This window comes from Amia ocellicauda, chromosome 5 (assembly GCF_036373705.1).
Source record: "Amia ocellicauda isolate fAmiCal2 chromosome 5, fAmiCal2.hap1, whole genome shotgun sequence".
Lineage (NCBI taxonomy): Eukaryota > Metazoa > Chordata > Actinopteri > Amiiformes > Amiidae > Amia > Amia ocellicauda.
In genome coordinates, this window is record NC_089854.1 from 19,752,078 (window position 1) to 19,766,315 (window position 14,238).

The 14,238-nt window shown below is 42.9% G+C and overlaps 1 protein-coding gene across 1 annotated transcript; it reads left to right on the plus strand.

Annotated features, from left to right (window-relative positions):
- Positions 1-1,381: 1,381 nt before the first annotated feature.
- LOC136749681 (glutamine-rich protein 2) lies at positions 1,382-14,001 on the plus strand. The gene is made up of 16 exons (XM_066704167.1): positions 1,382-2,359; positions 2,721-2,801; positions 3,850-4,201; positions 5,076-5,161; positions 5,788-5,891; positions 6,781-6,892; positions 7,232-7,456; positions 8,009-8,131; positions 8,574-8,648; positions 8,806-8,961; positions 9,695-9,819; positions 10,421-10,486; positions 11,663-11,881; positions 12,067-12,202; positions 13,051-13,147; positions 13,568-14,001. Exons 1-16 carry the CDS (start codon positions 1,991-1,993, stop codon positions 13,681-13,683), a joined length of 2,442 nt encoding a protein of 813 aa, XP_066560264.1. The 5' UTR covers positions 1,382-1,990; the 3' UTR covers positions 13,684-14,001.
- The last annotated feature ends 237 nt before the right edge of the window (positions 14,002-14,238 follow it).

Sequence of the window (14,238 nt, forward strand, 5' to 3'; positions counted from 1 at the left end):
AATCCCTATGAAAATCATGGGTTTCAATCATCTGCTCACTGGGTTTTCAGTTGGAAACCACTATAGGATTTAAGAACAATTGCTTAGTAAGCATCACACCAGCTGCTCCTGTTCATTCTTTTATTTTTTATTTAAAGCTTGTCCACACTCCAACAACAAAAATCATTGGAATAATTCTCATTATTAATCACACTGTGATATTGTCAATGATCAACAGCGCAAGAGTTATTGTTATTTTTTTAAGATGGGGTCACCATCTCCACAGGATTCAATCAATGCAATCCATTTTCTTTTCATGCTTTGTTATACTGGTGATTCAGGAAGTGGGAGAAAAGCTAAATCAAACTAAGGATCTATGCATTTGTAAATACAGAACAGAGTAATATACAGTAAATTAAATATTAAATACTTTTCTCATTTGTTTGTTTCTCCACCTGTTTTAGCACCTACTGTCATTTTTTATTTGATGAATTCCCTTATTTTTTAAATGATTTTACACACTTAGTAATTTGTAGCCTACTTGTTTCTTCATTTTTTCCATCCTAGTGAATTACTAGACTTGGAAAGTTTGAATCCAAAGCTAGCTTTCATTAAATTTCCGTGCATTCCGAGTCTTAAACAGCCTAGCACAGTGCTTTAGAAGGGAATGCTCATAACTTTATAAAGTATTGGACAAAGGGAATATTGTGAGCTGCGACTTGTCTTTTTAAATTGATATGCATCTGATCAGAAACCTGCATGTACTGTATTGTCACTGTCCTAGATTTTAGTTTTTTTTTTTTTAATTATTATTATTATTGTATTGAGTCTGTTTTATCTTTTTTTGTGGGTACAACTGTATTTTAATACAAATAAATCACGCTTATGATTTGAACTGACAGTGCAATGCTTTTATTTACATGGGAGTTTCTGGCAGAGTAATGCTTCATCTTAATCTGTACCAATTCCCTTTTTGTGTTTTTTGTGTTTGTTTTTGTTAGTTTGTTTTTTCTGGGGAACTTGTTCTTCAGGTATACCTATCTTTGCCAGACACTCAGCCATTGAACCTGGCTGAGACGTATCCTTTTGAAACCCATCTATAAAGACTGGTACCAAATGTTAACATACCAGTGAATAGAAATGAAAACAGAATAATAGTTGGTGGACTGGACTATCTGTTACAAGACTGTAGTCTATGGATAGATGTGCTCTGGGATTTACCCTTACATCACGGTACTATGTAGCACAGAATCGTATTAATAGATAGTCACCCACCCTCTGCTTAGTTATTATATATTGAAGAACTGCATTTCTTTCCCTGTGTGTCTGTGTAAACAAGGTCACTGTTGTGCTACGGTACTGTGCCATAGTGCAACCCTGACACCCAGAAGAAGAGTCTGATAAGAACCAGTTGGCGTAGTCGGCAGGATGGGGTTCACACTGGCTGCCCCTGCTGGCGGAATTAGGCTGCCACGCCGTGCGACTGGATTGGCGGATAGATGGGAATGGCAGCAATTGTTCATGCTATTGGTGGTTCTGCCCTTCCCCTCCTGTACGAGGTGTGTCGCCCTGTTGCGTGCTGCAATTAAGACACCGGCAATATTAATATCCCAAGTCCAATCTGTAACTGTACGGGAACTGTGGCGACGGATAACACGATTGACATAAGGGATATCTATGATACGAGCAACGGTTTAAAATGCAAAAGTGTTGCTTTCTGTAGTTTAGTCATTATTTGTATTGAAACCTATATGTGTATATTCTCATTTATATACACACACATTTTTTTAAAGCATTTCAACGCTCGCTCGGGTGTACTGCGACTGTTGCTAAGCAACCAAATCAAGTTTCCGACAACGTCATTCCGCAGTTAGCTCGCTTGTGACGTCACGGCCAAGCCACGTATAAGATAAACAAACCGCGTACAAACTAACGCAGATCTAAAGCAGACCTAACACACACACCTACCTCACAGTTTACAGCGTACAAATCCTTTCGAACATAAATCGTCATGTCTGCAACAGTGAGTCTAATGGATTTGGTGAACCTGTCCATCGGAACCCCGGATGTGGGGTCAGTCAATTTCAATGCCCTGCGTACCCTCCTGCTCCGATTACTGGACAAGCTGGACATCCAAGATGTGACGGCAGAGTGGCAGGAGCAGGACCGGGACCCTCGCTCCGAGACAGAGCAGCAGCCTCGAGAGACGCTGAACCCCTACCAACACATGGAGGATAAGCTGCAGGAGATGGAGAGGAAGATGGCCGTTTTGAGTCAGGACCTGCTCAGCCTCTCCGGTCCGGCCAGCACCGCCAGTGACATGGGGCAGCTGATCCGGCTGCAGAAGAGCGTGGAGGCAAACGGAGACGGCGTTTCCAAGGTCAGTCCGAGCCTCGCTGCAGGCATGGGCACCAGCAAGGATGCGATTGTTTTAATTGCAGCACACCCTAAACTTTACATCCTTATCGAAATTAACTGCAATTTGTGCTTATCTTTTTATCATCAGCAGTCTGTATCTCTTGTTTCCACTTTTTCGATCCTGGACGAGCCCCTACCCTGCTGGTTTTTGTTCCTACTGAGCTCTCGCCCCTGCCTCAGGTGAACCATGAGGCCGGTGTGGAAGAAAATATTGTTTTAACAGATGAATGTATTTGCTAATTTATGTATGTATTTGCTTGAATGTGATTGATCCATCAGATATTAGATAAATGACACAAGCCCCCTTCTGTCCCCTGTCTCAGGCAATGACTCTGATCCAGGACTTGCAGAAGGAGATCGATGATCTGAAGACCTGGAGGGACAGTCAGCAGAAGTTGTTTGAGGTGCGCTACCCGTCAGCAGAGTTTTCTGCGTTGTGTTCTGGCCAGTGTTGTAATACTATGTCTAGAGCATGTCAAGTGGATAAAGGTGTAGTAGTGCAATTAATGTGTGGGAGAATATATGTAAAGGAAAATTATATTTGGGAAATATATTGCATGTGTAAATATCCATTCAGACCTACACATGAAGAATTGGGCATCTTCAAAGGCGATGGGAGAGGCACTTTATGAAGCCCAGAGTGCATAAATAGAAGAAGTTAATGCCATTATGAATTACACCTGCTTGATATAATCTATGCTAAATAGTTATACTTTAATATAGCTTATTTAAATTTGAACTCCTGCATGTGCCTTCAATATCATCAACTTGTATAATAAATGAATTTTACAATAATAATAATAATCCTTACACTTACATAGCGCTATCTAAGACACTCAAAGCGCTTTACATGTTAAGGGGTCTCACCTCCATCACCACCAATGTATGGCAGCCATAGTGCGCAGTACGCTCACCACACATCAGCTACTCAGTGGGGAGGTGGACAGAGAGATTGATGCCAATTATATCAGGGAATTGATTAGGGCTGTAATTGGAAATTTGGCCAGGACACTGGGGTAATACCCCTACTCTTACGAGAAATGCCCTGGGATTTTTAGTGACCACAGAGAGTCAGGACCTCGGTTTTACGTCTCTTCCGAATTTGGAAGGTATCCGTTATCATATTAGGCCAATTCCAACACAGTACCCTCTGTAACAGTCACCCTGTAGTCCTTGGACACTTAATACAATGTCAGTTGAACATGAAGGAACTGCAAGACAAAATGTCAGAATCAGAAAGCTGGTTCACATCAAACCACAACCTAGAGAAAGTAAATACAATCTACACTGTAAAAATGACTTTCTCTAAAATAACAAACTTCCTGAGATTGTATTTTTGCAGTGTATCTTGTAATAAACCTTTTGGAAGTCAATCACAGTAATGCGTTCTAACCACTAAGTTTAAGTTACATTTCAATATAAATATCTCTGTTTTATTTCTTTCACCTGAAGGCTTCTCGATCTGCAGACCAGTCCAGTGATCAGCTCCCCCTGCAGACTGAACCTGCCCCGCCTTCCTCTCCCCGTGCTCCTACCCCACCCCTGGCTGAACCCACTGACACCCCAGCCGAGGAGACGACCTCTCCTTCCTCGCCCACTCTCCTACCTGACTCCTCAGCCTCCCCACCCCCGCTTTTACCCCCCAGCGGGGTTGACCACTATGCAGAGACGGTGGAGGCCCTGCAGGACATGAGACAGCTGAAAAACCGGCATGAAGCCCTTGAGGACAGAGTTACTCTGTTGGAGAGGAACAAAGCCGAGATCAGCCAACTGCAGGAGCTCCGGGCCCTGCTGGACGACCTGGGTACGCCTCCCTCAGGACCGCCAAGGAAGACCCCTCATCATGTCTTCCTCATCCTCATCTTTATACCGCTGTCCCTTTATATCGCCAGCCTCCCATTCCATCACATCCCTCTTCAACAGTCCTGCCCCAGTGGATAGTTCCTTACACAGCCTTACCCTGGTTACATTTACAATAGCATTTTTGCACATTGATCTTGTAGATTTCCCATAGTTGTACAGTGGTTTCCTATGAGTTTCAAAATGTCTTCATTGAGCTTTACCACACTGGAAATACGGTGATATACAGTGGTAAATATTTGTAAGGTATGTCTACCATAATAGAATCTGGTTTATTCACGGTATAGTGTAGGCAAGCACAGTGAAAGCATCGTAAATCCATATGAAACCAGTGTAAAATTATTGATACCACTCTAGTAAAACCATGTTAAAAGTTCAAACATGCTGACGTAAATTTGCATAAGGACTGTCTTCTAGTACCCCCTCCCTGTTATAAGGCCAACAGTACAAGGGCGTCTGCTGATAAATAAATAATAATAATAATCATAATAACAGGTGCTTACTGCCCATTTCAATACCTATCACTGACTAGGTAATATATTCAAGGAGGACAGTCTTCTGCTGATCCCATCAGCTTCTGTGCCTCTTACATTCTTTCTACTGTGCATGTCCTCTGCGTGCTTCTCAGCCGGTCACATTGGCCTGTCACAAGGACTATTTATGCCCACCCCCGTATAGTGTTTAGCACAGCACGCTCTCACACTCCCCTCTCTGTGTCTCCATCAAATTGTAATACTTTGTATTAAAATTTGATGTTTTTATTTTTGAAAATGTAAAATACTTCTCCATTAAGAACACTATCTCTGTGTCTCCATCAGCCAAGAGGGATCTGCCTCACAACCTTCTTGAGCAGCTGAACCAACTGAAGGCCATGGAGGAGAGCCTGTCTGCCGAGAGGGAGAAGGTATGGTCACGTCTGGCCGCTCACTTCACGTTCTCCGATCCCCAAGCACACAAACTATCAGACAAACCTTAATTGAAGTAACAATCTGCTTAGATTTGACTTATTAAATTGTGTAATAATTATTATTTATTTATAGAATGCTATACTTAACTTAAAACCCCTACAATTTAAAATCAATAAATGGCTCTGATTTCGGAAATGATTAGTTCAATAAAGGGATCAATCAAATAATTGAGAGCTCATTTACAACAAAAACCAGCAGGATAGGGGGTCCCCAGGAGCAGGTTTGGGAACCACTTCAATTGGGGGGGGGGTTAATTTTTCAGTTTCTAGTCTTGAGACACAATTGGAGAAGTAAAAACGAATTCTCTGTTATAGTCATTATGACAAGTGAATACTTGGTCAAATAGAGGATGTATCAGTTGCAATATATGTATCAAATATATTTAATTTATTTTTCATAATAATACCTGTGATACGTCTCCGTGCATTTTCCGATATTGTTCATGCTTGAGGAAACATGTCCCAGGTAGAAACGAGAGAACTGAAAGCCATTGATATATCTGCAGGGCAAAACCTGCTGGGTGGACAGAAGTACAGTAGTGATGTTGTTCTTATGCCTTTAGCTGAAGGACTTAAAGATGTCAATTCCGACTTTCACTGTGGATCCATCGAGGAAAGGAGATGAAGCCATGGAAGGAGAGATGGCTGTTGAGATCACATACCTCAGGTAACAGCCTTCGCAATGGCTGAGGATTAAAACCAGAGCAAGAGGAAAATATATTTTTTTATTTTATTATCATCTACTTATTTATTTACTGGCAGATGCCCTTACCCAAAACGACGTAGTTCTCGATGTACACACATCTGAAGATAGTACATCATGAGCTGAATACATAGCAACACAACTTCATAAGATTTATTCTTCAGGGAAACACACAAGATGTTGCTATCAAGACCGATATATTGTAGAAGTACTATCACGTGATCACAAAGACAAGAAAACAGACTGCCACAACATCACTGAGCATCCCATTACAGCACCGACAATCACAGCTAATACCATTTGAAGTGCCATTAACGCACCAACTATTACAACGTGGACAATATTCGGTGCGGTGATTGGCACTGTGCTGCACGTGAAAAGTGCTCCTTTTGTCTGCTCTGTAATAAATGGCATTCGCTGTTATTGTCCGTGCTGTAATAGGTTATGTTTTGCTGTAATGTGCTTATACTGTGAGAGACTATAGAATGGAAAGGATACCCATAGTGCATCTGACACCAGGGACACCATACAATTGCCTTCATGAAATTGAACAGATTCACAGACCAGCCTTGGAAGTGGGTTCTTTATAATTCATAGTAATGTTCTTATTTTTTTTTATCGACAATGCTTCTGTGAGCGCTGCCCCTCTTTCCAATCTCTCTAGAGGGGAAAGTATGCCTTCCTTTCTGGCTAACCCCTGATGTCGTAATTCCAATGTGTAAGAAGTGCCAACAGCAGATGAGAAATACTTGAGAACAGAGCTGGACTGGGAGTGGAAAAGCAGTGACTGCAGTCAGGCCACAGCCCGGCCATTGGACTCACTCTCTGTGTGTCTTGTTGCATTGCTGAGCAGGTCTGCTGTCCAGGACCTCCAGAGAGAGATAGAGCAGCTGAAGGTGAAGCAGCAGGAGACGAAGCAGTCGGAGCAAGCAGAGACCAGGACAGACACGCATCTACAGGACCAGGTCAGACAGGGAGCAGTATTAACAATCCAGTGATAGCCCAGCAATGCTTAAACTCATGCATCATCGCACCAAAAGTCTGCAACTGAAAGACGATCCCCCCTGCAAAAAATATGGCACATATTCCGATAATCAAAGCAGGTGCCCTTCAGAACATTTCATGGCACCCTTCTATTATTGCAGATCTTTTGGGCGCACCTTTTATTTTTTAAATACGTTTTTAATAATATATATTTATCTTAAGTTGTTGAAGTCTAGACGGGGGAGGAGGCTGTGTGTGTGTGTGTGTGTGTGTGTGTGTGTTTGTGTGGTCCAGACCGGTATGCACTGTGTTTTGTACAGCTGGACAAACTGAGGAATGATCTGGAGGGCTTGATGTCTTCGTCCACCAACTTGCTGTCGAAGAGCCCGGCACAGGATGAGACCCACGTGCCAGAGGACACAAGGCGCAAGGAGGAACAGAGGCAGTCACAGATGCTGATTGACACAAGCAAAAAAGTCAGCAAGCTTTTCCAGCATTATGAGAAGCTGCAGACCCTAGTCCCCAGGGCAGTGCAGAAAGGCCAGGTAAACATCATTTGCATAATTAGACTCTTGGCTCTTTTTCCACAAACCATAAGTAAGGAACCAGAAATACGGTTTATAATACTACTTCTACTACATGGTAAAAAACAATTAGACAAATCTGTAAAATGTACAGTAACTTCCAGGCAGCAGAGATGCTAACAAATTACTTTAACATGGCAGTTACTGTAAAGTATAAAAATGTACGTTTGAATCTTTTGACTCATTTCAGACTCCTTCGCCATGTGCCATAGTGCAGCTTCGGGTTTTATTTTAGTTAATTGTAATCCATTTCACTGGAACATTTAGTGCAGTAGAAATGAGTGGCAAACACACTGAGCCACTATACCACAGTGACACTAGTGACGATTTCCTCAGACCAAGGACACTAAATGCTTGCTTCCTTTCCACATGCGTTGTGAGAAAATAAGTGTGTATGGTCTTCTTCCCTATAGCAATGAGCTTAAAATTCCATATAAATTAATGGGTGGGGGGTGACCAAACAAACATGGTCATGGTATCAGTTTTGCGGAAGTGTCGTGTTTGTGTTTGCAGGACTCGGATTTGATGGCTCATGTCCAGAATGCCATCCTCCGCCTCCAGGCCGATTGTGAGAAGCTGAGCAACGCAGCCAGCTTCCTGCTCAGGGATGAGAGAGACAAACAGAAGCAACTTGACGTGAGTCTGCGGTTTCTGCTCTGATTTCTTAAGGGCCAGAATTGAACGGGAAAGAAAAACGCCTAATTTCAAGTTGCTTGTTTTGTCAGTTTATTTTTCAGCATTATATGGTGGCGTTTTCAAATCAAGAAGATTGACTTCACAATATTTTTCTCTAGCTTAATTCCCCCCCTCTTCCCCCTAGAAGATGTACATTATGCTTCTGAAGGTTTGTAGTGACTTTGATATCTGGGGAGTACATTGTTGTTGAATTTGCCAAGAAAACAGGAAGACAGGGTGAATAATGAGCACATGTTCATTACAGACACATCTTCCTCAAAAGAAAGCCCTGAACACTTGATTGAAATAAAGATTGAATACTGAAAGCTACAGTACTGACTTCAAACACCCTGTTCTGTCCCCCCCACTTGGTCTGTTAAGTCTTTTTTTTATGTCTTTTCAGCATTTGTCCAAGTCTGTGGAAGAGCTGGACGAAAAGAAAGCTGACAAAGAACGCGTACAAATGGAGATCGATGATGTGAGTTTTTCTACCAGTTTCACGCCATAAACAAAATGGGTATTTTTTTCTCCTGCCTTGTGTGTCACAACCAAACTACACCTCATACAATGGTGCCAGAATGAAATGTACTAGCTGGCAAGGGCCATGGTGGGCTAATGTGAACTTTGTCCCACAGAAAGCGGACAAGAAGGCTCTGGTCTCCAAGGTCAACTGGCTGCAATTTGAAGCCACGACCGAGCAGCTGAACAACATGTTGCAGGAGGTGCTGAACAAGATGTCTGGGCAGAACCAAGACTATCAGAAGACTGTTGAGGAGATCTCAAAGTGCAAGGTACGGCTCCTCTCGGGACATCCTCCATACCACTCTTGAGCTAATCTAAGATAACTCCTTTAGGGAAGGACATTTTCTCATCTACAGTGAAACACAATCCTGTGATGCTGGATCCTTTCTGTATTATTTACTCCACAGCTAATTTATTTTTCCTCAGAGGTGAATCCTGGAAATATAAGTGACTGTGGCATTTTTAATTCTTTACGGCTGGACTGTTGAAATTTTTATTTTGCTCCATGCCAAGATTGAAGACCGATAAATCAGGAAGCTGATTTACAGTTGAGACTGCCAGGTACAATCATTTCTCATACTTAAAGGAAAGGTGTTCTCAACAAATAGCTTCACACATTGGAATGCTGTTAATTTAACACCTGGGCTTTGATAAAGATCTTACATTTACCATAGGTTTATTTGCACTTTTAACAAGGTTTTACTATAGTTGCATTTACAGTGGTTTCCTGTGGTTTTAACAAGCCTTACCAGTGCTTTACTATACTGTACCATGAATAAACCATGGTCTATTATTGTTTACACGCCTTCAAATATTAATCATAGTATTCCCATAGTGCAGCTTACTAAAGCAGAGCCAAGGCAAGCTGACCCCCTAGGAGAACTATGGTAAAACCATGATAAAAGTCCAAAGATACTATGGTACATTTTCCAGGGTAAACGTGCATAAGAGCTGGCTGGGAGAGACTCAGCTGTGCCCATGTGTTCTTTCTATCTCTCGCAGCTGGACCGCATGGAGCTGGACCCTCTGAAGCAGCAGCTGGAAGATCAATTGAAGGCCTTCCTCAAACAGCATGAGGAGCGGCCCACCCCCGAGGACAATGTGGACGACGCTGCTGGCATTAAGAAGTAAGAGTGAGGACAGCGCCGCTCTGGTGGCCACGGGCTGCAATAGCCAGCCAAGCTTTTACTCACCTAGGGAATCGGGGATGCAGCACGAGTTAGTTATGCTAAATATGCTAAAGTGCCCCCCTTTTTGTATATTACTATGAGATATATGTAATTAATTGGTCATCTGCTTTTATTTTATATATTTAAACTATATTGTAGAAATGATCCCCATATTTTCAACCTATAAAATAGAATACAGATATCTATATATTTGAAATATACAAAACGGTGGTCATTTGTCCTGTATGGGTCATGGACCTGGGTGGGACCCTGCAGCTCAGAGGTCCTTGGTTCAGATCCTGTGCCTTTGGGCTGTGGAACTCGCAATGTCAAAAGACACGGAGAGCTTGACAGACTCGCACCTAGTTCTCAACTCTTCCACGCTGATACCAGGAGTTTAGCAGGGAGCAGTAGATTGTTTGTTAAATTGGAGGTAAAAATGGGGATCATGGTCGGAGGATCTTTTTCACAGATTTGTGCTGATAGCCCTTCCTACAGATTGTATCTGCTGTCCAGATACCGACTGGTAAAGTCCTACAACTCTCCTCCTCTCTTCCAGGCAGCTGCTGGCTGGAGTCCACTGCATTTCCTGCGACAGAGCAGTAGAGATGGTGGCACCTGGATCGTAAGTACATTATTCTCTGTCCAGTGTAGTGTTTCCCCCAGTGCTCCACACCCATTTTCCCATCTTCATGTTTTGAAATCCCCAAAGCACCAAATACTGGGTCAGAACACATGTACTGTTCAGTTAAGATGGACTAGATTAAAAAATAAGCACACTGAGGTGGAGAGAGCACAATGTGAAGCTGGGGACACGCTGCACTACACTGACGCACAGAGTCTGTATTATTACTGCAGTGGCCAACAGAACTGCTATTTGCAAGCACAGCTGAAAGTTATAGGGTATTGGAGAAACATGTTTTGGAGAAATTGCCCCAATACCACGGAAGAAACATGGAGTGGTTGTGTTGTACTGATTGGTCGAATTTCTGATCTATGTAAATAATTTCTATGGAGAAATTGTCATATTTGTATTGTATAATATGTATTGACAACCCTTGCCTACAGGGCGCACTGCAATACAAGATACATTCTACATTAAGGAGAGGAGGGGAGCTGACACACACACAACACACTGAGATGGTGTTAGCATATCTGTTTGAGATTCATAGGAAGCGAGAGCGTCGTCTGGCTGAATTGATTTTCTCTGCTCAGTCGTGTTCATCGGAGCAGTCTCTGTTCACTCAGCAGAGGGTGGTGCCGGCTTCCATTGTCCTTCCAATGGTTAGCTCTTCATTCTTTTAGTTTTAATAGAACAGGTTGACATCTGGACAACTTCAAATGAAAGATTTTCACTTATGACTATATTAGCTAGTGCTGATTTGTTCTTGCTAGAAGGCAGGGGCAGCTCGAACCCTCAGAGTGACTGACTAGAGAACACGGGGATTGATTTCAAGTCCTGGATAGCTGCAGCTGTATCTGTTATTGCACCTGTGCTCTCAAAAGTTCTCCCATATCTATTTCCTATTGGTAGATAAGACCACAAATTTTCAAGTTTCAAGCTGGTAGCAAAGGGTGTGCAATTCCACCTACCGATGCCATATATCCACTGGACTACAACCACAGTGGCTGCTGCGATTGTTGCACACACTCAGTAATGGCTATTTTGCAAAGCATGGGTTCAGATTAACTTTCATTAAGGGCTCCAGGTTGGGGAACGATAGCCTCACAAATTGAAATAGTCTCTGTCGAGCTCTGACTGGGCTTGCAAGGCTTATTAACACACTGTTTCCTCATTCAGCTTGAAGCCAGGGAGCAACCACACCAACTACAAGCTGGCCAAGTCTGAGAAGAACTTGGTTAACACGCGGAGCATCCACAGTGTGATGTGCAAGGAGGTGGAGAGGGTCCAGAGCTACATCAAGATCACAGAGAGTGTGCCCCGCAAGAATTTCAGCCAATCACGCTTACCTCCCCTGACAGGGCCTGTACGCAAGGCCAGCGACAGTGTCCCCAGACAGTGAGTAGGCCAGGGCTAGGCCGCTGAGAAGAGAATTTGTAACACAGGGCTGCAATACACCCGTGAACCTTGTAGCTACAGGAGGCGCTTCAGTGGTATAAAATTTGATAAATTAATGTGCAGCCTTAAGAGACAAACACCAGTTGAAAATGTAATGACAATTGTGTGTTGCCCCCATCCCACAGCAAGCAGATCTCACAGGTATCAGAGTGCAGATACCCATCTGTGTCCCGGAGCTCTGGGGGGAGCCACACACTCGCCAACCCTGTCCGCCGCGGCACCCGCCTGCTGCCGGTCTCACAAACCATACAGGCAAAGGAGGTGAGCTATATATATTCCATGCTGTATTCCACTGTATTGTTAAATGTTGATCCCAGTTTACTTTTTGAATTTGTTTGTGCTGGTATATACAATTGCAACTGGGGCAGAGCATGTCATACACTCTTGACACCTCTGTCGTTGTTTCGTGTGTTCACTGTTTTAGTTCAGATGGAACACTCACCTGACATCAGTTTTGTGTTCAACAGACCGATTTATACATTTATAATTAAAATCAATCAATCCTCATGCATTTTATAGACGTTAGTGGTCTTTGTGTTAATGGTAACAGACTGACCACATCCAGATTAATCAATCAATGTAGTCATAAATATTTTTTTCTGATCCTGAAATTACATTGAAGGGGACCTAAAGGGGATGTTCTCATGTGTAAGTAAGAGTGTGTAAGAATAGTATCTGTGATTTTTGTTTAATTCCATCATTTTAGGAACGTTTAATGCTTTGAAGTGTAACCTTCCTCACAATCACAGCTGCTGTAAATAAAAGGAGAGCTCAGTACAATGTCATTATAACCTGAGTTGCTGCAGGGAAGACCAGTGCTCTTGTAGCTGCCGTTATTTCTGTTATCCAGCGTCTTAAAACGTCACATCCTGAAACACAGGAGAGCTCTCCTTTGGGGTATGTACAGTAGCCATGATTGTGGGTGAAGATTACACATTTTAGTGTTAAACAAAAAAGAGCAAAAGAAAAAAGTGAAGTAATCCAGCTTTTGTTGATCATGAGCAAAAGTCTGTCCATGTCAAGTTAAGAAAACGCCAAATGATTTGAATTGAAAGCAAACAAAAAACATACACCCACATCACTAACTGGTTCCTCTCTCTGTCCATCAGTCTAAGGAGATTGATACCTTGGATCTGGAAGGACGCACCTACAGAGGAATGAACCCCCGACCGCCCTCCAAGCTTCCCCCCATCTCTCCCAATGACAGTGAGTAGCCTGATCCCAGCACGCACAGCTACACAAAACCGTGCAACTGTCAGAGCAAAAGATTAAAAAAGTATCACATGCAAATCCAAAATCCTACAAGCCATCAGGTAAAAATCTAATTAAAAAATATATAGACCCACCACCGCTGAGCAGGGCCCCAGAGCGCCCACCCGGCAACAGAGTGCCAGGACTCAGCGCGGCCACTCAGGTAACATCAGAAAAGTACAACAAAGTATTACACTGTCCTCCTGTCAAATGGAAAGGATCATCTTTGGATTAGATATTTTGCAACTCCAACCTAAAGCCACCATGACAACTTGAACATATTCTGTGTAGGATAACTACATTACAACTGTGTCTGTGTCCATTTCATCTGTGCGGCCTGGCGAGTGATCTGTGTCCGTTCTGTCTGTGTCTCAGGCCTTTCAGCTGCTGCGCGCACTCTCGTGGAACGCCCCGCGTCCTTGTTGAGCCAGCGTTCCCAGACCACCACTGTCCAGCTCCTGTTGTCGCAGAAGACCGCCGGAAAGAGATAAGGGACCCTGAAGAGCCACATGGACCTTAGCCAATCAAACTGACAACACTAATAGGGGCCTAAACTGTAGCATTAATTAGCTGATAGACCATCCAGTAAGAGAAAGAAGGAAGGAAATGTAGCCACATTCTTGCGTTGCTCTCCTGCAATCCTTAATGCACCATAAGAACCATAATGCCCCAAAGAGACAGGACTACTATGTGGGGGGCAAACCTGTCATAATACATCGGATTGCATGCATAGTATATTGGTATGTAACTTCACATGCATACTATTTTGGTTTGCTTGCACCCTATTTGTGTGGGAAATCAAGGTGGTAGCAGCAGTGCAAGCTTTGTTCTCAAGCAACACATTACTGAATTACTCATGTTTTATACATTTGAACTATTGTGATTTTATAGAGCTCTATTGCTATTGCTTTGACTGGATGTTTAATTTGTCCTTTTACTGATCTGCATGAATTAATAGGGAATACTGATTCTTCCCAAACCACAAAATGGTCATTTTCGTGGGACAAGATGGTCATTTTCGTGGGACAAGATGTGAACTGTGTGCA